Source organism: Lampetra planeri, unplaced genomic scaffold, assembly GCF_965212315.1.
Source record: "Lampetra planeri unplaced genomic scaffold, kcLamPlan1.2.h2 scaffold_1384, whole genome shotgun sequence".
NCBI classification, from domain to species: Eukaryota; Metazoa; Chordata; class Hyperoartia; order Petromyzontiformes; family Petromyzontidae; genus Lampetra; species Lampetra planeri.
The window spans coordinates 1-23,966 of NW_027614104.1; the positions used below are offsets into that span (position 1 = coordinate 1).

General features: G+C 41.3%; 1 protein-coding gene across 1 annotated transcript in view; it reads left to right on the plus strand.

Moving 5' to 3' along the window:
- Positions 1–175: 175 nt before the first annotated feature.
- Positions 176–23,966, plus strand: part of LOC144739246 (trafficking protein particle complex subunit 9-like) — a gene marked incomplete at both ends in the record, with an annotated part of 29,591 nt that continues 5,800 nt past the window's right edge. Inside the window, 15 exon segments of the mRNA XM_078622212.1 lie at positions 176–297; positions 1,461–1,538; positions 1,540–1,587; positions 2,001–2,117; positions 2,119–2,142; positions 2,144–2,219; positions 5,854–5,907; positions 5,910–5,996; positions 7,810–7,936; positions 8,567–8,712; positions 13,317–13,402; positions 15,754–15,880; positions 16,044–16,176; positions 18,101–18,264; positions 23,423–23,575. Of these exon segments, the coding sequence (XP_078478338.1) occupies positions 176–297; positions 1,461–1,538; positions 1,540–1,587; positions 2,001–2,117; positions 2,119–2,142; positions 2,144–2,219; positions 5,854–5,907; positions 5,910–5,996; positions 7,810–7,936; positions 8,567–8,712; positions 13,317–13,402; positions 15,754–15,880; positions 16,044–16,176; positions 18,101–18,264; positions 23,423–23,575 (1,542 nt within the window).

Below are 23,966 nucleotides of genomic sequence, written 5' to 3' on the forward strand. Positions count from 1 at the left end.
GATGTCTCTTGATATCAACCAGGTAAGCATCTAAATGTGATTAAAGTCTTCCCATCCTGTAGTTATTGTTTCGTGCTTCCATTTTCATTTTTTATCAGTGGTAGAAGACCAGGATGGATGATCCTGCTGGTGTCCTTGCTTAGACTAATCACATCTCTTCCCTTTTTGAGCTCAGGTGCCCTCACAGCCAACGGCATTAGTGCTGACACCAGCACTGAGATCGGACGAGCCAAGAATTGTCTGAGTCCAGAGGACCTCATTGACAAATATAAAGAGGCCATATCCTACTACGGAAAGGTAGCGGACAAATGTTCTAGAACCTTTGATGAAGACTTCAGCCAGCACCATGGTTATTTGATGAGTCATTTGTGGATGATAAGGTTTCTTCAAATCACAGTAGAAGGGGAACAATCACAGAAACACATGAAAATATTCAGTGCAGTATCATTTTTAAGACAAATTAATGGTAGTATCATTTAAGTACGAACAGCAACTTCAATGAGTTTAAAGTCTTTTAAGAACCAATAAGCAATAATCATCATACTTTGATAGAATCTTCAAAGCTTGTTGACCACTTGCACACAAGACCGTTTCAGTTATTAAGTTATGAAATGAATGCTCCACAAATGACATGTTGCTCTCATCGCCTGAGTAGTATTTAATAAGCCCACTAGGGGGCAGTATTCAATCTGGTTTAATTGAATAAAGCGTCTAAGGCAGATGTGACAGTGGTTTATTAAAACGGCCTGATGTCACAAACAAACATGAGAGTAGGTTCTTGTGTAGAAATAAGCTTTAATTTGTCAAGCCGTATATATAACCGTATTGCTAAAGAAAGCATCAGTTGAAGCCTGACTCAGTCCGTCTATGAATTCAGTTCATGTTGTCACTCTTATGACTGCTCTGCTTGTACTACCGTAGAAGAACATTCTTTAAGTATCCCTAATGCTTACAAAGAGCTGAATAGGCTCCTTATGCTACCAAACTGCGCAGGACTTTGTGCTTTATCTTCATTATTATAATTGCCTTTCTGCACTGACCTCCCTCAGCCCTTTTACCTGTAGCTCGTTCATTCAGAATTAAATTACTTCTCAACACGCAGCCATTCAGTTATTAATTGAATTTTAATGAGAAGAGAGTGATTGTCAAAGTAGAAGGGGGTTGAATGGTGAGATATATATATAAAAAAAAACCCTGCATGCACTGAAACCTCAGCAGCTGTAGCTCATGTTTCCAGTGGGCGTATTGGAAACCCCTGAAAATTGAGCAGCGGGGGATTTACTCGACATGTCTGTATCATTCCACATCTGTACTGACTGATAAAGGTGTAGTCATGTGTTAATGAAAAACACCGGTTCCGATTATGAGCTCGGCTGTAAAAGTGGACGTGACTCTTGTTGATAATTCATTTGTCATTAACGTGATCCTCCCCTGCCCCCACCCCCCATTATCTCCGGCAGTACAAGAATGCGGGCGTGATTGAGCTGGAGGCCTGCGTGAAGGCGGTCAGGGTGCTGGCCATTCAGAAGAGGGCCAGGGGAGGCCTCCGAGTTCCTGCAGAATGCTGTTTACATCAACCTGGGACAGGTACACCGTCTGTCTGGGACATAAAGCTTTTGCCTGCTTCAGTGGATGATTAATTGGAACTAGGGTGATGTGGTGTGGAGGTGGATTTAATAATGGAACGATATTCTCTGAAAGTAAAACAAATTGTCTCGTATCATTTTCTGACCTCAGACACCTACGTTATCGCCTGTTTGTCCTCAATGACGGACTTTACTTTGGGGTTTTTATTTTATTCCTTCGCAGGACTGTTGTCCTCAGATCTTTCAATCTTTTTTTCCATTATCAAACTTCACAGCCTATGAGTGGTTCAACCTTGTGTTTTCTTAAAAGTCCTATCTTGCTCTACTTGAAGTCATACACCAGTTTTCCAGGTAGTTCCCAACCATATATATTTTCTGGTATGACATTGGTATCGGTTGTCTCTGTCTCTCCAGTTATCAGAGGAGGAGAAGATTCAGCGTTACAGTATCCTGTCTGAGCTCTACGAACTTATTGGCTTTCATCGTAAGTCAGCTTTTTTCAAGCGCGTTGCGGCGATGCAGTGTGTGGCCCCCCACCATCCCAGAGCCCGGCTGGGAGGGCCTGCTACAAGCTGCTCCTGGAGACATTGCCAGGATACAGTCTTTCCCTCGATCCCAAGGACTTCAGTAAAGGTAGTGTTGGTTAGCAACAATTATTTTTCCTATATTATAGGAATAATTTGTGCCATTGGAGCTTGTTTATTGTTGCACACACACACTCACCCCACACACACACACCACACCACACACACACACACCACACACACACACCACACACACCACACACACACACTTTTGTAGTCGCTGTCACCACTGTTTCCAGAATCAAAGTTATTTTATTGACATGATACACATGTACAATGAATTGTATGTGGTTGTCTCTCAAACACAAAAGAAGAAAAATGAATACTGTAACTAGAAAATCACTGAAATACAAAAGACATGTACACTATTAGCAAGGGAATGAACCTAGTATAACACATTTTAAAACAGGGCATACTGGAAAATGTAGATTTATGAACCAATTTACACATTTTAAAGGATCACATCAATTGGTCTTTATCCTGTTTTATGTTCCAAATTTTATTTCATTTGAAATGTGTATTCCTGTTAATTTGGTACAACCACAGACACAGAGGCAAATACCTGGGCCAGAATTTTCAGTGTTTTAAATTAAATAGCATTTTCTTAGATAAAGCTGCCACCTTTTTCTAATTTGCATGCGTTACACATGTTTTTTTTTTTAACAAATGTATGTGGAAATGCTTTAATCTTACAAACACATAGTGTACTATAATAGTGACACATCATTTCACCTCTGGTTTCGCTCTATTTGCAAGGATTCTCCTTCAGGGTCGTCTGTATTCAAGCAAACACTTCACTCAAACGTCGACACAATTGAGTCAGGGTTGTGTGAGGTCGACATGATAGGTGGTTCGACAGACTCGTAACCTTACTCGCTGCAGCCATTCAACTGACAGCACTTAGGCAGCACTCCAAACCAGCAGAAAAGCTCAGGGGACTATTTTCTTTTTCATGATCTCTATTCAAAGGCCATTTTTTCCCAGTTCATGTGCTTGAACTCAGAGCGTGCCCTTTATTGCATGAAGCGCTTTTTGTAGTAATTGACTGCGACGATTTCTGTCAAAGGGGATTTGTAGATGTTATTTTGATACGTTACACAATGTCACTATGTTGCAATGCTCAAAAATGACCATCTGATCTGTATCGGTCTGCTGTAAAGTGTATGGTCCTAAGTTAATTTCAACATTTATCACACTCACTACATTTTGTGAAAATATATCGATGTATTTTGTAATCGCTCCAAGCTACTAGAAGTAGCAGCACGGAGACTGTAAGTATAAAACTGTGAAATACTGTTTTTGTTTTTATTCTCAGGTTTGTGACGCAAAAAAATGTCTTTGGTGTAAGGTGCCAAACATTAATCCTAGAATATGAAAATTAGTTTTAACAAAACACTAGAGATTTAGAACACTGCACACAATAGTAAAGTAGAATAAAATACATTAAAATCAAATCTTGTTCATTTTCATGGAATGGTTTTAAGAAGTCTGCCATATATTCTTTGTTTTAAATTTTTATGACAATGAGTCATTTCTTTAATAGCAGTTGTGGACAAGTGTAATTGATCAGAGTGGCATTTCAGAGAGCGCCATCTGCCTCTACGTTCGTCTGGGAAAGCTTTTGCATCTGTATCACACAATGAGCTGTCAATTAATTCCAATATACAGAGCTATGTATTTTAAGCTATTGACGTCAGTATGTGATGCTCAGAGCAGCGTCTCCAGCACGGTGCCAGCATGTGCTCCACGTGCACCAGGGACACACTGGTTAACGGTAAAACCCCCCCTTAGTGCTCTAATCTGTCAACATGATGGAAGGTGGCCTTCTGGTTTTCCGTCATGGTTGAAAAAAAATACAATAAAAAAGGTACCTCCGGTTAACAAGTGTATAAATATCAAAGTTTTATTAAAAAAAAAAAAAAAGAAATGATATTTCAGCATTTTATTGTGCACTGCTCTGGCTGCTGCTGTAACATCATCACCTTTGTGAGGTCTGAGTCTCCACAGGGATGGTGGTTTGTTTTTGGCAGGAGGGATTCCATTTGGAGTTCTGAGCGCGTTTATCAAGCAATTACCTGTGCAGGCAAGTTCAAGTGCGAAGGAAAATGGGGATCAGTGGTGCATTTCAATAAGGCTGCTGTGCTCAAAGATACAGCGGGGAACAAATGACTTTTTAAGTAGCTCAGAAGTCCTTTTCTGCTACTCTGCTCCGTAATAAATCATTTTCTGTCCGCTGTGGTCAAGCTGTCACAGACACTCAGAGTTTTCATTCTCAGCACATGAGATGATCACGACGTACCTTACACAGGACTAAATTCTCCTCAGAGGCGGTCGGGGTGTCAGTCCATTACGGTATAAACAACCTTCATTGTGATTGTGGGCTAATGGATTGGTAGCGTAGACACCTCCAGTTCACGTCCAGATATACCACAATGAAGCCATTTTTGTTGTGTATGAGTGAGAGTGGCATCCTCTGAAAGTGTCCTTTGGATTACTGTCCTCTAGATAAGCACAGGTTTTGGCAGGTAGACGCAAGCTATTTTTAGACTGCTTAGTGTGTGCGGGGTCATAACAGAAATATAGCTTTGGGAAGAACCACGTTTCGAGTCGGCTGTGGTGGCAGAAGAAGTCGGAATAGAATAATGCTCATTGTAGATAACTGAACAGCATCATGGATGGGATTTTTTTTTTTTTAAAATCTACAAAAATATCAGTGTTTTCCAAATTCCCTCCCCCTTATCTCTCTCTCTCTTTGGGTTCCCCAGCCCCCACATCACATCATTCCTCCAGTTTGCTTTCCCACTCAGTGAGTCAACAGTCCACAGCTGTGAGTGGAGCAGGAGATCTCGTCAGGGGCTGAGGGTCTTATGTAACTGTTGGTGTCAGGCTCCAGTGCTATTAAGATGTCTTGCGAAGCTCTGTAGAACAATCTCATCGCTTGTAGAGAAGCTGAAGGCACTTCTGCTCTAATAGTAAGATGCTGTAGTGGTTGGTGAGAAGCATCTCGAGCAAACATTGATTCATGAAGATTTGTCACATACTTGGATTGTTTCTATGTAAATACACTGTGGTGTATTTTATTTCAATTTCATATTAACAGTTCTGCTACAATCTTCATCCGAAGTACTTACGTATATGTCGGCGGTTATCTTATTAAGGAAATTAATTTAATGAAGGACAGCTTATTTATCCTGTGATCATGTTAAAAATGCTTCCGTACCATATCGACATAGTTTTTTTCCATTTTCTTCTTACACAAAGTGTTCCCAATACAAATGTATTGTATTTTTGTGTGTTGTTTGTATGACTGAATGCTATTTGATATGTTAGAATGTAGTAGAATGCTCTGTGTGATTGAAATGATAACAAAGGAAAGAAAAATGACAGTCTTCAGTCTTGTCCAGGACAGCTTACGTTAACCAGTTTAGGTTTTGCTTGACAAGATAAGGTTGTGAAATGACACTTAGGCCATGGAAAAAGACATCATTATCTTTATAGAACCATTTTCCAAACGTTTAATCGTAGCTTTTATAGCGTTCAGTGTCATTTCCAGAGCATGACGCTGCAGGGTGGATTGAAGGCATCTGCTGATATGTGATATCAGACGTGCGAAACATTAGATGTCAGTAATGAGCCTTGTCAACTCTGGGATTGTGAATTTCCCCCTGTCATCTCTCACTCAGGCGCTCACCGAGGCTGGGCTGCAGTCCAAATGCGTCTCCTGCATGAGCTGGTGTATGCTCCCGTCGGATGGGCAACCCTGGCCTGTCAGTACGCCACCTGTCTTTCCTGCTGCAGACCATGTTGGACTTCTTGTCCGACCAAGGTCAGTTGATGAGACAAGTTTCAGAATTGCATGTTCTTAAGTTTTATATATATATATATATTATATCTTCATCACAGAGTTTGCGGGGCTTAATAAAAAAGCCTGCTTGTCTTGATGATTGTGGCTTTATAGCTTGTGGTTAATAGTGTGCAGTGAACAATAGCCAGCTGTTTCTTGGCTGGAGGTGGATCATTGTGCTCTGACCAGAAATCCTGTGAAGCCAGGAGATACGTTTTTTTTTTTTTTTTTTTTTTTACTGAGGCCTTGTGAGCCAGACGGACTGCTGGCCACACAATAGAGGCCGCTGTAATCCTGCCTTGGCTGCAGCGTATGAGAATAGCGGGGTAGAGCTGGAGGAGACGGATCTAAGGTATGAGCAAGATGAAGCAAGACTTCAGCCGCTAACACAGGTATTCTTAAAACAATCTTGCTGCTGGAATAAAATAAAACTGACATCTCCAAGCATGCTTGGAAATATTGGCATGCCCGGCATTGATATTCCTTTTACCTCCACTAATGAGGTTTTCCTTTCAGTTTGTGAGACATGCGAAAACGGTATAAGTATATTCTGCATGTCTTTTTAGTGTGAGGGAGAGAGATACTACGGCTCAAAAAAGGGAGAAATGGGCAATTGGACAAAGAAAATCCGACAAAGAGAATAACCACCCCACATGGTTTGACTGGGGCATAGTCTGCAGGGAAAGTTTATTCCTGCAGGGAAGAATCGTGACAGTTCAAAATTAGAAGATTTCCAATATGTGTGCACCTGTGAGGATGTCCTCAATCTCTTCATGACTCTAATATAAAGTGACAGCGCACACAATGCATATTTCAACAGTGTGGAGTAATAGAGAATAACATTAAGATGTGAGAGGCTTTAATAGTGCGACATGGCCCCTCTGTGTGTGACAGTAACACAAACTTGAAACTTGTCCTGAAGGCCATTTAACCACCAGGCTCATTTGTATATTATGTGAATGCTTTAGTTCTAGGACACTTTACATTGTAGAGTGTTTAACTTTATTCATGTTCTTCATTCCTACTGGTACAAGGAGTGAACTGTTTCTATGAGATGGTTTTCTATGTTCAATCAGGATTGGAAGGATGTGAAACTGTCTGTGTATCTGATCTGCCTGCACCAGCGAGGTAGTAAAACCTTTAAAGGAAGCACACTGAGTGTCTTTGCATTGTTTCTAGCTTTTCAAGCTTTTTTTTTTCATTTTTGAGGAGTGTTTTCAATATTCAATACTTTAGAATGGATGAATCACCATCAGGGCAGGAATAGACACAGTGTAGGTGTGTTTTTGTTGATGTTATATAATGGAGTGCTTGATTTGTGGCACTGTCGTGAAGTAACAACACGAAACAAAGGTTGAATTATCTCAGTGATTCGAAAGACCGCCTTAAAGGATTTCTGCGCTGATATGCAAATGCACATGCATGATATCCTGTTGAGCACGAGTCCAAAGACCTGGTCAGGCCTTCTCATGAACAGCTGTAGATCTGAATGAATGAAAAACTAGCAGGCGCAGAGCAAATTATATGGCTAGTTGAGCAGTATGTCCCTAAAAGCTACTGAGGGTACAGTTAAACTGAAAATTTTACTTGAAGATCAGAGAGGGAGCCCCCACTGGTCATTAATGTCTGGTAATTTATATCACACGGTGTTCGATCTCTGCAGTGACGATTATCCTCAGGATTCTTCAAAAATGTAAACAGGAGCCGTTTGTCTCTGGTCTGTGGATCCTTGGGTCTGCTCTTCTGTTTGTGTTCTCATTTAGTTTGTCTCTCTTTTATGATCCTACACTCTCAGAGAAGAAAGAAGTGACCCAGAGTCTGGAGAATTACACCTCCAAGTGTCCGGGTGGGATGGAGGTCATCACCCTTCCTGATGGCTTGAAACTCGCTCCGGTGCCCTTTACAAAGCTCCCTATTGTCCGGTAAGTCGGTTGTGGTTCTTTTACTTGATTTTAAACTAGTCTAAAATTGTTGACAAATGATTCTACTGACAACATCAGTACGTGCTTAAATAAAACAGGGGGCTTTATTATAGCACCTTGCTTTATAAAATAGTCAGCACTGATTCAATGAAAATTGTAATTTATTACCTTAGTATTTTCATAAATGTGTGTGTATGTGTGCTCAGTTTGGCAAAAAATGATGAGTTTTGTGTCCCACCATCTGTAACAAGGTATTCTGACAGGTATATCTGAGATCGGACCTCTTAGTCCATTAACTCTTTAACAGATCCGTTGGAAACGTAAGAGCATTTCAAACGCTGCTCAGTGGAAACAAGTTTTTGAAGGCAGTAAGACCTTGAGCTGCTTCAGACGGGTAACATCTGGTAAAACGTGAGAATGAAGAAAAAGGCTTGAACTGCTTGAAAAGTCCTTGAATTTCAGGTTTGAACCCTATAACAAACAAGTACACTTTCTCATGAGTACGGAACCTTTGGCGAAGTCAGGAACTCCTCTAACAAAAACGGATGTAATTAAGTAAAATGGAACTTAACGTTCTCCTGTGTTTTGGTTGATTCTGGTTCCCTTTATGCATCCTTATCTATTCAATAGGTCAGTGAAGCTTCTCAATCTGCCTGTAAGCCTGCGTCCTCACAAAGTGAAGTGTCTTCTGGGGCAGAGTATGTCCACAGCCAGCCCGTTCATCTACTCGCCAATCATCATGCACAACAGAGGAGAGGAGCGCTGCAAGAAGATCGGTGAGACCAACGTGAACGCTATGAGGCTCGGTAGTTTCTACCAGTCCTGGCACAGTCACTGTTCGGTTGTCTCCTCTGCTCATTTCTCATTGGTCCCGTAGATGGTTTCCAGCTGATCTCGATGGTGTTAAGTTGTGGCATTGTACGAGGTGTGATGGACCTCTTCTCCACTGAGCTACAGCCCTGTCACCTCAGACTTATCTTTCAACTCGTTGAGCAAACAATACAGTTTGCAACTCCACATTTACTATAATCAGATGATATTGGTCAGTAACTGTTATCTCCCTGATACAGCTGCGAACATTCAACAGCAGCGTTCCTGTTATCAGCCACCACTTCTTTTTTGTCCTTTAATCCTTAAACACGCTCCATTTGGGTTTTGTTAGTACAAAATTAGCAGGTGAATGGGGGCAATGCATCCTGCACTGACTGTTAGACAATACCAGTCCATGGCCACAGAGATCCCTCCACCATCATTGGACTTTAAAAGAGAAATCAAATCAATATAGGATGGAACCTTAAAATGCGAGATTGCGCCGCACAAGTTGTGTCAAAGTTTATATTTATCGCCATTCGTTAATGTTGCTGTACATTTTTCTGGATTCATTTTTTTTTAATTTAAGAAGAATCCCAACTGCCTGAAAAACACATACAGGATATTCATCACCTAGTAAACAGGCTTCTGCAACAGGCTCAAGGCAATGTCTGAGTGAGTCACTGCTCCAGACTGGGAGTCTTATGTTTAGAAAAAATACCTCTTGCTTGGTGTTGTGGTCTGCAGTAGATAGATTTGTGTGTGTGTGTGTTTGATATTTTAATTAGCGGTGCGAGAGTCAGCGCGTTGCGTGTTTGAGGTTATGTTTGTCCATTTAACGCATTGCTCAAGCTGAGTTAGCATCTCCCTCTTCTGTGTCCCTGTGAAGCCCTTTGTGATCCATCTTTGGACATTTCAAAAAGAGGTTAGCGACAAACATGTGACTCTTGTTTATTATCAGGAACCAGTAAGATTTTATCTGAACAGACTGACACATTGTTTTTCAATGTACATTATTTTGTATGTACCTAAATATCTGGCAGTTGCATGTATCCATCAGTCCAGGGGAAGGTCGAGCTTCTTACATTTCATTTTAGTTATGGATGGATGTGACAGAGTTGTCTTCTGAATGGAAAAGCCACTGAAACAATTAAACAAACTAAAGTTTGCAAAAAGAACAGAGAAAATCTCGACACAGGTGTGTCAACTACTGATGTATAATAATTCCCATCGTACAAAATGATTCACTTTAGCGGTGAATGAAGGTAATTTTTAATGACTGAACAATATCAGTCTTCTAATAATTGTCTCACACAGACCCTGGAAGCATCTCCGTTCTTGTTGAGAGAGGAGGAGAGAGCAATATTCCTCAGGCAAACGTTGGTGTTGCAAAGCAACAGATGATTACAAACACGCTTCAACTAATTCCCACTGGGGATTAATACTTCAGATTCAGATTCTTTTCCTGCTCAGCCCCTTGCTCCTCTGGAGAACTCGCTGCTAGAGAATCAACTTGTGATTATGTCTTAACTCCTTCAAGGGCATTTCTCAGCATGCAGGAAATGTCCAAATAAAATCCCCTGATGATGGGCTAGCGGTGGATATGTATTCATCACCAGTTTTCAGACGTAGGCACTGAAGTAGCATTGCCACCCCACAGATACACGTACACCCGCTGATGTCAACATTAACATCATCTGCCTGTTTTAAATGCACCAAAGCAGTTTGGAATAAACATGAAAGACATTTTAGTCTAGTGCGGACGTGCGTTCTGTTCAGTGAAATGCTTGCTGTTCTCTTGTGTATTCTTGAGATCTTCATTGTGTTCCAGATGCCTCCCATCATGCCACAGCCATAAACTTTACAGCCTTAGAGTGAGACTTCCCCACTCATCATTTTACTGATGGGGAGTTGAAGTCTGTAATATTTAAGTGCTCAGCCAGCCCAGGGCCACTGATTGTGTGGAATATATGTGTGTATGTTGTTGCTCTTTAAGTCAGCTCTGAATCAGATGGCTGTTTCGCTATAAATCACAGGAGATCGTTTTCCCTATAATTGCTCTCTGAGCTTTTTTTTCTTTTCTTTTCTTTGTTTTTCAAGAAAGGTAGTCCAGTCACAGCGTTGAAAGCGGTGGTGTTCAAAGTGGGGTCTGTGGACCCCTGGGGGTCCTTGGAGCCATCAATGGGGGGGTCTGCAACACAGCAAATTTCAAAACTGGTTAGCAATCCAGTGTCAGGGGAGGAACATAGGAGAGGTATTTGCAGAAATTTGCAGTTCAGTCACTGCAGATTTGTTTGTTTGCCCGACGTAATGGACATAAGGATGCTGCACATGATGATACTAAAAGTCTCCTGTAAAAACACATCCTGGATTGGATGTGTGTACTGGTGCTTGTCTTAACAGTTGTTTGATATCATTGTTTCAGGGCCAGGTGCAACTCTGCAGAAAGAAAAAAAAAAGAACGCAGCAGGGTGAGAAGTGGAAATGCCACAAAGGTCTCAAGCCAGAAATGATGCATAAACATGCTCAGCGGCTCCAACCTCCCGGTGTACTCAGTCAGTCTTGACCTCCTGTTTTCCAGCAGTTTTCTTCTTCTGCTGCTCTGGTCCTTCCTACTGGGTTAAAATACTCAATACTCAGTGGCTTTCTTGTTGAATTATAATGGCATCTCAGCTTCTAGTCCATGACTTATTATCTATAGAAGCTAACATGGCATTGATATGTCGGCAGCTGATCTTATATGTGGTCTCATTCCAACTGCTGTTTCTCAGGTTCAATTTTCATGGTGAATCGCTCAACACCTTGTCAACCCTGAGGAAATATTCTTCTTTAGAGAAATACTTTCTGAAACAGCTATTGAACAGCTATAATATAAGCAAACAAATATTCTCCAGTTGAGGTGTGATTGACAAAGTCCCTGCTTATCGTAGATCTCCGCTCCTTTTATTTCATGTATGTGCTGTATGGTTGTTGCTACAAAGCCCAGGTGTAGCTTGAATTGACTCAATCTGACATCATAATATCAGTAACAGTCCTGAATAGCATGAGTAACACTGAACAGCGTCTGTCAGCGCTCTCTGCAAGATGTGATTTTTCCCAACCCCAAAAAGAATAATACAGCTATATCCTTTCTTTTCGTGAAACTTTTAGGATTTGGGAAGAATCTCAATGGCCGGTGGACATATTTGGATTGAGGAGGCACAAATAAGATGACAGCAATTCTCCTCTGTTTGTCTGTTTTTGAGGTGAATTGCACATCTAATTGGCTGGATGAGAACATGCCTGTGAGCCAGACCGGAGGTTAGGCGGTGCTTCCCAGACATTCGCATTATAGATATCTTTCTACCGACTTAATTTCCCAAGGTGTATTGGCTCGAGCGTACCTTCTGTAAACCCCCTTTTCCTGCCTGGGTCTGAGCTGAGATTACTAAACCCGTTTTGAAATACATGAGTTAAATTTCAAAAAGGAAGTACGGCTGCATGCCCACAAAACATTCCAGCATCTCATTCAGGGATGACGGTAATCACATTTCTGTCAGTAGAAGTAAACCTAGGCAGTTCACATGTTGTAGTAAATCAGTTCAACATCAGTGATACGCATCACGTCTGGACAAGCGTTCTCATTAAAGGGAACAGTTTTTCTGCTGTTGTGGTTTATACACATGGTGAAAGTTTGAACCTCGCAGTCTTAAAGGAGCATTAATCTGCCCTTCAACAGTGACTTATCCTCTTTAAGGTGGTCAAGTCGCTTCATCCAAAATGTGAAACGGCAACATTCATTCATTCATTCATTCATTTATCGTCTCCTATTTGCTCTGGTCACGGGTCGTGGTTGTGCTCTGATCCCAGCTGTCAACAGGTGAACGTCAGGGTACATGACGGACAGACAACCATTCACACTCACATTCACACGTACAGGACAATTAGAGTGACCAATTCATCTGGCATACGTATCATGTTATTATTGTGTTTTTATTGGTGCATTTGATTGTGAAATGCATGAGGCAACACTGGGCCACCGTGTCGCCCCTAATAGTATACAAAAGATCACAAATGTATATTGGCTGGTATTTCCAAACAAAAAACACAAGTTGTGATAAATTTTTGGAGCAGGACCGATAGCATCATCGTCATCTGAATTTTCAGAATTGTTCAGAGTCTGGTATTGTTCATGAGTCAACTCTCTCTGAGTTCAGCCAAAACTGTCCCGACAGCTTCAGCTTTAAACTACCAAATGGTCCGCAGTTGAGCCTGCTCATAGTTTATCAGTACAATGGGTTTTTCCAAGATTTCAGCAGTTAGAAGAGTTCTAAATTATGATAACAGGCTGAGCTGAAGGCCGGAGGTGTGAAATCCACATTTGAATAGCATTTCCTTTTAAAGCTTTTATACATCAAAGTCTGAAGGTTTGAAAGAGTTGTGGTGAACTAATGGATCTCTTGAGAACAGAGAGTTTGGTGCAAAGTGTCGCTGTGGACAAAAAGGGTTTGTTTGTTCTGGTGAATATAATGGGTTGTAGATTGTATGCATGTGAATGTGAATGTGTGTGACGTCTCTTCTGTTTTTGTAGACTTCCAGTGGGTTCAAGGAGATGTCTGTGAGGTTCAGCTCATGGTCTACAACCCCATGCCGTATGAACTGCGAGTGGAGAATGTGGTCAGTGATATTCACACATAAGCATCCCACACACTGAAATCTAATATCAGAAATAACGTTACCACTATTCTGAGCAAAACCCTTCAATGTTTTTTGTTTCTTCTTATGATGATCGAGGAGTGTGCTTTAGTCTAAGTTTATGAAATTGGTCCCACTGACAAGCCACAAGCCCCATCTGAGTTCTTTAAAAAGTTTTTTTGACAATTTGAGACTGGAACATCTGTACAGGATGGTGAGAACACACACTTCTCTGAACGTCAGGGAGAGGATCACCTGTGTGCTGCCGTGGCTTTCATGGTTTTCTGTCTGTCAGACCAGATCAGTCTTTCTCTCAAAGTACAATTTACTCTCCCCTTCCTGAGCAGGATAAAGCAGAGAGTTCCGTGCACATGTACTGATCAACAGTAACTGGATAACTGGTCTTTGAATGTGTGAAAACGTGATGAAAGGAACTGCAGCACAGACCTGCACTTGTTTGACGACTTTATATAATTAGAAAGTGATTTCCTTCTCCTTTCCACAATAACACTGAGCCGGGAAATTTGACTTGGATAAGACTCTGCACACACACACACACACACACACACCACACACCACACACACACACACACACACACACACACACACACACACACACACAGATGAGCCCTCCACACCTCATGACTTCATTGCTGATACTTACTTTAGCTCTCTTTCCTATTGATTTTTTTTTCTGCGCCACTTTTTCCACCCCAACCCTTTCATTTTCAGAGGGTCACTTCCACACAAACTAAGATATTTATTGATTTACTGCTTCTTCCCTTTAAACTAAAGCATGCTCCCTCTCACTATCTGTCCTCAGTTTGTCTATTAGCATCCTCTCGTTAAATCTACTGTTCAGATTCTCATGAAAGTTTTACCACTGATGTTTATTGGCCCAAAGATGAAGCCAATAACATTTAGAGGGGATTCAGATCTGTGTGCTATACAGGGACCCCCCTGTTGTAGATAGTTCCCTACCCTAACAGCTGACTCCCAGTGCCCATGGGCTTTAGCTCATTGGTAGTTGGTCCACCTTTCGAGCCGCAGGCATGTGTTGCTGTGCAGTGACTGCTCAAATCAGATATATATGGCTCAGGGACGGCAAATAGAACAGTCTTTGTGTGTGACTAACAGTGGATATGTCAAACACAAAATAGAGTCATAATGAATGACTTGCCAATACCATCATAGAAAAAATAGGAAACTGTCGTTTTAATATGTTGTTTGGCTCTTCCCTCACAGCTGTTTGGATACAGATGGATGTAGTAGGTTTGAAAAGTACATGAAGGTTTTAAACATGATCCTAATCAGAAAAAGTGCAGTCCTTGTAACATGATTCCAAACAAATGGTGAAATGAGTACTGTGATTTAGAAGTAAGTTGCTGTACACTGTGTTGCGACGGGCCAATTCATTTTGCTCAGGCTCTAATCGTTAGTGTTAGTAAAACTGGGTAATTAACCTTTTCAAGGCGGAATGTAAATGAACTTTCTCCAATAGGTTAGCGCTGATGCGTGTGTGATTCAGTCACGGAGTACATAGTTTAAATCAAATCCTCAGAGCTTCAAGCTCTTCAGCAGCCTTCTTTCTAGTGAGGTAGTGTCTGCTGTTGGGGATTGATGCAGTCATTACGTCACCTCAGTCTGCATCATGCAGCGTGCACCGGGAATGTAAATCCACTAAGTCAGAGGACACTTGATGACACATTCAAAGAAAACTTAAAAGACACATGCAGTTGTTTTGAGCTGCAAACGAATGGTGTGTGATTTGGCGTGTGTTATGTGCTGCAGCCAGTTTAACTGCTGTAGATATGTCAGTCATATTCTTTAGTAAATATTGTGATTATTGTACAGTGCTGCTTTTGCTCCAGGTAATAAACATTGGCTGTGACGGCCAAGTCAATGTTTCCAATTCTGGCTGTTCACTGTTTTATTGCTATATTTTATCATCCCTCTTTTTGAAAGGTGAATATTTTATTCTGGATATTACAGTTATATTGTAATGTCCAAGTGAGACCTTTCTTAAGTCTAAAGTGTCTGTGTGGTGATCTGTACATCTAATGGAGCACACTTGTCTTCTCAGTGGTCATTTCAAGCTAATTATGATGATGTACGAAGATCATCATGGGTGAATTAAAGCGACACATCTCAGCTTCCTCAGAGGAAAACAAAAATGTGTCCAAATGTGTACAGTGACGTTTCATCTGTTTGTAACTGAATTCACTCTTGACTTTAAAACACTCTAAAATCTCTTCCTTTCATAAGCTTCTGTTCTCCTGCACCGGTCTCCTTCATGCTGCGATTCGGATCCTTGTTGTTTATCTTATTTTCAGGGATTGTTGACCTCTGGAGTTGAGTTTGAATCCCTTCCTGCTGCGCTTTCACTGCCTGCGGAGTCGGGCCTTTACCCCGTTACTCTGGTTGGTGTCCCGAAAACCGCTGGCAACATCACGGTCAACGGTGAGTCCTGCTGAACAGCCGAGTGAAGAACTCGGTGAACATGATCTGACTTCATTTGCCTACACTGTTAAATCAGATGAACTTTTTGAAAGTTTTTGTACTGATCATTCTCCAAAGGATTGTGTTGTACTAACACACTCTTCCATTTCTTCTATGAACTCAGGTTACCACACATCAGTGTTCGGTGTGTCTAGTGATTGCCTACTCGACAGTCTGCCTGGAGTGAAGACTAGTGGCTGTTTGGTTGAGGTCATTCCCTCGCTTCCTCGTCTCCAGCTCAGCACGTCATTACCACGGTTAGAAAATCGCAGAACCCTTCCACTGCTCAGTCACATCTAATCAGCAGTTTAACAACGGCATGCTTTTATTTCGGGGGGTTGGGGGTGATCATCCTGTGAAAAACGAAGCACTGACTCCCGCCAAGAATTCTGTGCAGTTGTCCTTGTTATTTCTGAGAGTGTCTGCTACATTCTTATGCTAGTTAGTGTGTGTAGTACATCTTTAGAAACAAGCTGTGTCAAACCTCAATAAATCTCTGATTATGATGAGGTTTGTGGCCTCAGCCTTTTATGCTTCCAGGAACAGAGAGCGATTTATTAAAGCATGTTAACAAATACAATTATTTTCCAAATGCAAGAACTTGCTTGCCCACCTCTTCTGTTACGTTGCACTGTATCCTTGAATAGAAAGGCAGACAGGTGGTGCCTGTTTCAAATTGGAAGTTGGTCATTTCTTTGTAGCCATAATTACTTATGGCTACAAAGAAATTATCAACTCAATTAATATTGTACGTTTGATTCAGACAAGGTGCTTCACAACAAAATAATAACATGATGATGTATCCCAGATTAATCAGTTACTCTAAACTAAACCATAGTTGTGAATGTGAGTGTGAATGGTTGCATGCTTTTATATGTTGGCCAAAAAAAAGAATGAATGAATAAAACTTGTCAGAGCTGGCTCAACTCCCTGACAAACAAATACAAGAGGGAATTGGACTGCAATTGAAAGTTCAATGGAAACTAAAGCTAGCTAAATACAACAACCTATATCTGCAATCTCGATTGTCAGCGGTGTATGCGGGTGCATGGCTGTGTGTGTGTTGAATGCAAGCTAAAATGAAAAAAAAACAACAACAGGTGAGCAGCAGGGTCGAGCTGGGACTGGTGAGCCGAGAGAGAGAGAGCGGGCGGATTCCACCGGTGTTTATAGCCGCAGCCCCGGCCACTAAGACATACCCCATGATCAATCGCGCTCTGCAACACAGAGAGAGAGAGGGAGAGAGAAAGAGAGAGTGCCAAACACATGCATGCAGGTCCAAACAACCCTACCCAGACTTAGGGTTGTCACAAACTATTATTTTTGTGAGCCTGGGCGTTGACATTGGGAAATAACAGTTTGTTTCCGATTCAAGTAGTCTCAGTCTCAATCTGACAAGAGAACTGCTACAAAATCTACTTTTAAGGTGGAAAATCTTTTTGTACTCTGGAGTTGGAAGAATTCTTTAGCAGATGCAAACAGAATAAAGATGTAATTTGTGATCTCTTGGGTCCTCTCATAGAGTCCACATGAAGACCTTCAGTTTTAACATTCCACTGAGATTCCTCGGTGTCCACTGTTCTCATCTCTCCTTGCCTGCTCAGAAAAGTTGTTTCACAATACTAAAATGGCAGTATCTTTAATTATTCATTTCAAACAAAGGTCTAGGTCTTCTCAAGGCGGTGTCAGTGTCAGGGTTTGAAATGAAAAAAAAAAAAAGACAGAAAAAGACTGAGCTGCTATGTTTGTGAAACAAATATCTAGATATCTCCACGTGAAGTGATCTTCTAAACACCATCATTGCTCTGAGTATAAATATGTATTAGAATTGTGGTTTTGTGAAGGGTTCATCTGTGTTGACCTCCTGTCAGAAATCTAAAAAAAAGGCAGCTGTTGATAACTGACTGTAGTTCTCACCTCGGGCCAAACGTTTGCTATGTTATCTTAATGAAATGTGTATGTATGATTAAATTCAGGGGAACATCAGCCTTGAACTTTCTGAGCATTGCATATTCCCTGTTGCTCTTCCATTTACGTTTGTGGTCAGGAGCTTATCACAGAGTCAGCTTCAGGTTTACTGTCCTATTGATTTCATGTGGCTAGACAACTTGACAGTATAAGAATCATTGTACCATCCACACAACTATATCCAGGAATAACAATTTTGTCATGCCCAAACAGGTCAGCACACACACCTCAGCCCATGTCCAAAGAGGAACTGTCGAGCACTGTGTCAGTCCAACTCTTCAACGGAGAGACCCAGCAGCTCACCATCACCTTAGAGAATATTGGATCAGAGGACATTGAGACGCTGGAGCTCACCTCAAAGATTGTCAGCACCAAAGGTTAGTCCTTCTCTTTCTGCATACTTCACGGGCGTCATATGCACATGTTCTCTCTTCCGTTGTAGTCAGAATAAACAGAGTTTGCCTGGTTAGTGCTCCAGCCTCTTGCAGTCACTCTGTTGTCTTTGCTTCTACCTCTGTCATGTCCGTGTGGCCTTTTACTCTGCACCGACTCTTTGTTACACACCTGCTCAGGCCCTCACATCCCTGCAGTTTCTCTCTTACTTCTGGCTGTCTCGTGGTTTGCCTCCTGCCTCTTTGTCTGTTTCTGTGCATTGTTTGGTCGACACAGTTATGATGGCCTCTCTTGCTGATGACATGTCGCGAGTATTGTCGATCAAAGAACCTGCAAATCTGCAGCCAAAGGTACAAGCGTTTGACTGCATTCAGCCATCTGCTTCACTAATGTTTAGATGGGGCGGGGGGTGCGCCGAACAGTCACTACATGAACTCTCCAACACCCACAAACACACGCACACACACACACACTCACTCATACATGCTCACACAGAAATGCGATCACACCACACGCCATCTGTAATTACTCACATCTGATTCAACTTCTTTGCTTTTGTTGTCGTTGCTTCCATAGCTGACACCATATTTTGTTTTTTTTCCTTTGTTTAGTTAGTTTTTTTACTCAGTACACTATTATTTGTTTGCTGATTGTCTGTTGGAACTCTTGTCCCTTGTAATGTTGCAAGCACTGTGCACACGATAGAAAAGAGCAACAAACAAAGCAGATTGTTCTCCGATATTGCACCTGTTTGCTGTGTGGAATGAATTTACCAACAATAATTTGTAGCTCTTTCCTTGGGCCGTAGCTTTCCTTGGTGCTTTTCGGAGGATTACTGAAAAAAGAAGTTTGAGGTCTTAATTCCTCCTCTCACTGATGAGTGATTATTTTGTTCTCTGTCGTTTATCAAATATTACAGTTATTCTGACACCCACACAGTGGATTCATTTATTTTATCCTGGTGTATCTCAGTCTTTATGCGTGATCTGACAGAAATTAGACCATTTTCAACACCACAAGATGAGACTGGTGAAGAGAAAAGCATCTCTCCCATGATTTGTCCTTGGAAATGCTTTAAATTGAGTATAAATATGTGATGGAACATCCATCTTGTACGTGTCGGTTTCATATGGCTCAGATTTTCCATAGAGCCTGAAATCGTGTCTCGGACCTGAGTAGCTGTCATGAGATGAGAGTTTCTTTGTTCAGTGACAACGTGCTGATATAATCACTGTGTGTATTTCTTGTTGCCTGGGAACTTGTGTACTGCTGCTGGGTCAAGCTCTCGCTCTCGTGGATAGAACAAGCCTGTCAGAGGTTAGTGGAACAGAACTCTAATTAGAATAGTCTGCGATATAGAGCTACTTCCTCACAGCTTCTTAAAGATTCTCACATGTCCTGCTGCCTGCTGGCCACACTCCAAGGTACAACGTGTTCTCTCGAGTTAACAAGGTTTCTTTTTGAAATGCAACTGTTGTTGTAGTTGTCGGGAATGATTTTGTCCCTCACGAGCAGTACTTTTCAGAGGTGGCGGAGCAGCCAGAATAACCGACTTCTGTGGGATGAATTTGACACACACACTGCAGTTTTCAAAGAAACTGAGACTTGGCACAAACCTGAAACCTCAGCTATTGTTATAACCATGTATATAGATATATATATATATATATAGATATAACAACTGATATATTGATATAACTTTTCAAAGCAGTTTCCATGGAGTTTCTCCAAGATGGCAAAACTTGTGTAAACATGCAATTAAACAAAAAACATCACTTTTTAAGTAAGTAGATAGTAATACAAGCACTAATAGACTTGTGTATGCGTACCTGCGAGGATGAATTTCTAAATCCTGGCAGAGATTTCACTTTGTGTAACATTGTGAGATGTGCTCAGCCTGCATGGGGAGAGTTGTGTGTGGGGGTGGGTGGTAGGTGGTAGGTGTGTCCTTCTACCCGATGGGACTGGTGGTTCCTCTCAGCAGTAGTGGAGAGAGAGACTGCTGCTGTTTACTGTCGTAGCTCTGCCGGGAATAATTTATCAGCCTTCCACAATATGTCCGCCATTTCCACTCTCGCTCTAGATGGTTTTGTCAATGTTGGCGGTATGAGCGGCTTCCTGGCGCATCCTTAATCTAAATTCTCCATGTAATTGCTGCACAGTGACTGCAGTCAGACTCCTCTCCTTTCTGACACTTTTCTCCGGGTTTGCTTCATTATTATACAAATAACCTCTGTAAGCAATTAATTAGTGCACATCAGAGCCGCGACACCTTTCTGAAGGCCATTTTAATGTCAGGTTGACTTTTATCGCCAGCGTTATTTGGTGTTTGAAGGCTTTTTGTGGAGGTTTTTTCATTTTTTTACAGGACTGTCTTGATTGTTTGCACAACCAGGATATACATAGAAAATATTGAAGAAATCACACATTGGGAAAATTACAAACTGCTATGTATAAAAACCATGAGCTCTTCCCTGAGCTGACGACTTGTTTGAATGGATATTTATCATTGATTGGTTTGTAAATAGGCCAGTTTAGTCAAAGCATAAAGAATCCTGGTGGTCTGTTTGATGCTGAATTCTATATTTTGATTAATTTTTTAGCTCAATCGTGAACAAACTGAGATGCTCGAAGCTAAGAAGAACACTAATCATCTTCACATTGAAGCGTATGCATTTTTCATTTCAGTTATCAAACATGCAGCTTTCCTCGACAAGAGAGACAGTGCTTTTAGCACAGATGCATTAAACTGCACATGGCGTGAACCCTGTTTGCATATAAATACTTCACAGCGCAGAGAATGTTCTTGAAAATAGGGCAATGTCAGCGATTACAATTGCTGAGGTTCTCTAACAACCACAGTCAATGAATCCAGTGTGAATGAAATCATGTATTCTGTAGTGTTAACTAACAGTTATTGAACAAAAAACACTTGGAGCGCATTATTATCATAAAGATGCATTGGCACGACCTGTCTGCCAATGAGAGGATGATTTTCATACTTATCTTGTAGCAGAAAGTAATTAAAACAGCAACAACAACAACAACATTTGCATAGCGCCTTTCATATAGCTCAGTGTTTTACAGCAAAAGAGTAAAAACAAAGATTAAAACCACCAGTAAAAGTTACCAATAAGTCGATTATAAACAATATGAAATTCATAATACAAATAAAACAGCAGAAACATATTAAAAGAAGCAGTATTGCAGAGATGCAGGTGTGAGATAGGTTAAAAGATAGTGTGAGAAAATGTCTTCAAAACATCTGATGTCCGCAGGAAATGTATTTTATAGCTTTGGACCATAAACAAATTTGCTAAAATGCCATGCGAAATTGGCCATAAATGTAAGGACTTGCTCCATGAGCTGAAAGTCATCTCTGGTAATAGTTCTCATGAAAATCTGACGGGTAACAAACATCACCACCTGTCACCTTCCACCTTCCACCATTTCCATCACAACCTGCTCCAAAAAAGAATGCTTAGTTACGAAGAAGAAGAAATTAAATCACACGTTGACAGAATTGTAAAAGTGGAGAGAAATCCAGGTCTAATTTAGTTTGTGCAAAAATAGCCAAGAGCAGCGACATCAACCTGAAGAAATACTGCAGTGGCTAACTTTCTTACTCCGTTAGTCGGTGCCGCTGATTGTCTGTTGATTCTGATGCAGCGGTGTCATACAGCAGCTGTACTGTCGCTGGCCGTCACTAACCTGTCCTCATCTGCCTGCTTCCTTTAGTCCTAACTTGGTAGTGGGTTGTCTCTGAAGCCCCCTGGAATCTCTGCGGGAGTCAAATGAATAAAAAATGAGTCAGCCCAGCAGGAAGACAGGAAGTCTGGTCCACACACGGAGGACCTGCCTCGTGTGTCTGGGGACGGGCCTCGAGTTTGTGCATGAATAAGGGGCGTTTACAGTTATCTGCTTTATCACATGAGTAAATATTCATTGACTTTCTTCCTGCCAGAAATCTAATGAGAATTAGGAGTCTAAAAACTTGAGGACAGCGTGTTTTGCAGAGTGATGAAAACATTGTCTGTCTGAAGTAAATGAAGTAATTCGTTCACTTTGCAGTCCCAGTTCATATAAATCCTTTCCCCCATAGCCTCACACTCTGCCCCCCTTCTCCTATTCTCTCATTTAATTCACTGAAAAGAGCTCTGAGTTTATGAATATTTCAAGTGGAGTGTTATTCACCAAATCTTTATTTTATGCCGTCTACATTCACATCCTCCGAGGGATTATAAAGGGTTCTGGCTACGAAGCACAGACGTGTAAACTGTTGTGCTTCCTGTGAGCGTGTCTCCCCTCTTCGCGGTGATTCTATTAAAATATACCTGCTCGTTGTTGCTGATAGGAACAGAAGTGTCTCACCTGCACAGACACAAACACACGGTTTATTCCCATGATGTATCATTCATTTTGATGCCCCTGGCTGAAGTGGATGCAGCTGAGTCACTCACCCCAGGTATGAGGCATAAATCGGCTGGCTAATCAGCCGCTTTGTTAACCCCGCAAAGCAAAACACAAACCAAACATCAGGTGTTATCTTCGGCGTCTTCCGTTTTGCCCCTGCTAAGGGTCGTGGTTATGCTGGAGCCGATCCCAGTCGGGTGGGGTACAAGCTGGACACTTCATGTAAAGACAGACACCTACGGGCCGTTCAGATAAACCCATTAACCTGGCGTGTTTTTGGAGGTGGGAGGATGTCGGAGTATCTGGAGAGAACCCATGCAGAAAGGCCAGGAATCAGAAACCATCTTTCTGTGACAGGGACCGTGCTAAACACTGGTCACCGTGTCGCCCAGTTGTTTTCCAATTATAAATTACTCTGGTTAAAATGTTATATTAGTGTAATTAGTGTAAATGTAATTTCATTACATTTTGATGACTTTTATAAATGTTGAAATGTTTCGCTGATTATTGTCGCCATTATCATTGTTTCTTATACAACTGCTTCTTGTTTTATTGCATGAATTTTAACCATGACTGGCTACAAAAGCACAAAGATGTGACATTTTAGTTTGTATCCTAAAAAATCAGCCACTTCATCTCTGTGGGTAACAACACTGTCAATACGTATTTACAGTTGTTTCATTCATACTGTTTTTTTTTTTCCTCTTTGTTTTGTGTGTGTGTAAGCAGAGAAAGTGTTTGGGGAGTTCCTCAGCTGGGAACTGGAAGAGGCTTTGTCTCACCTGCCACTGAAGCACGGCCAGGGTGTGACGCTGACTGTCAACATCAAAGTCAAGCTGGACTTCTCTGGTCAGGAGAACCTGCTGCAGGACCTCAATGATGGTGAGCAGACTCTTGTATTTATGCCTGTAGAATACACCGCAATACCCAATCCAACTGTCCACATCACCTCCAGTGTATACATCCCAGACTTATTTTAGTTTAGTTTTATTTATAGTTTTGTGATTGATCCCCATTAATTGACTGTATAAAATACCAAAACAACACCAAAAAAAACAGTAGTAAGGGCAGATGTAGCCGAGGAGGCTAAGCTCCAGCTGTAGACCCTGGCCAGATGAGGATAGACAACCTAAAATACCAGCACAGTTATAATAACAATACTAACTGTATTTATTTTCACCATGTCCTTCCTGTGAGTTATTCTATCCAAACATTCTTACACGGATGATGCTCAGGTTTATCTCAATTTATTAATACTTTTCCTTGTATTCCT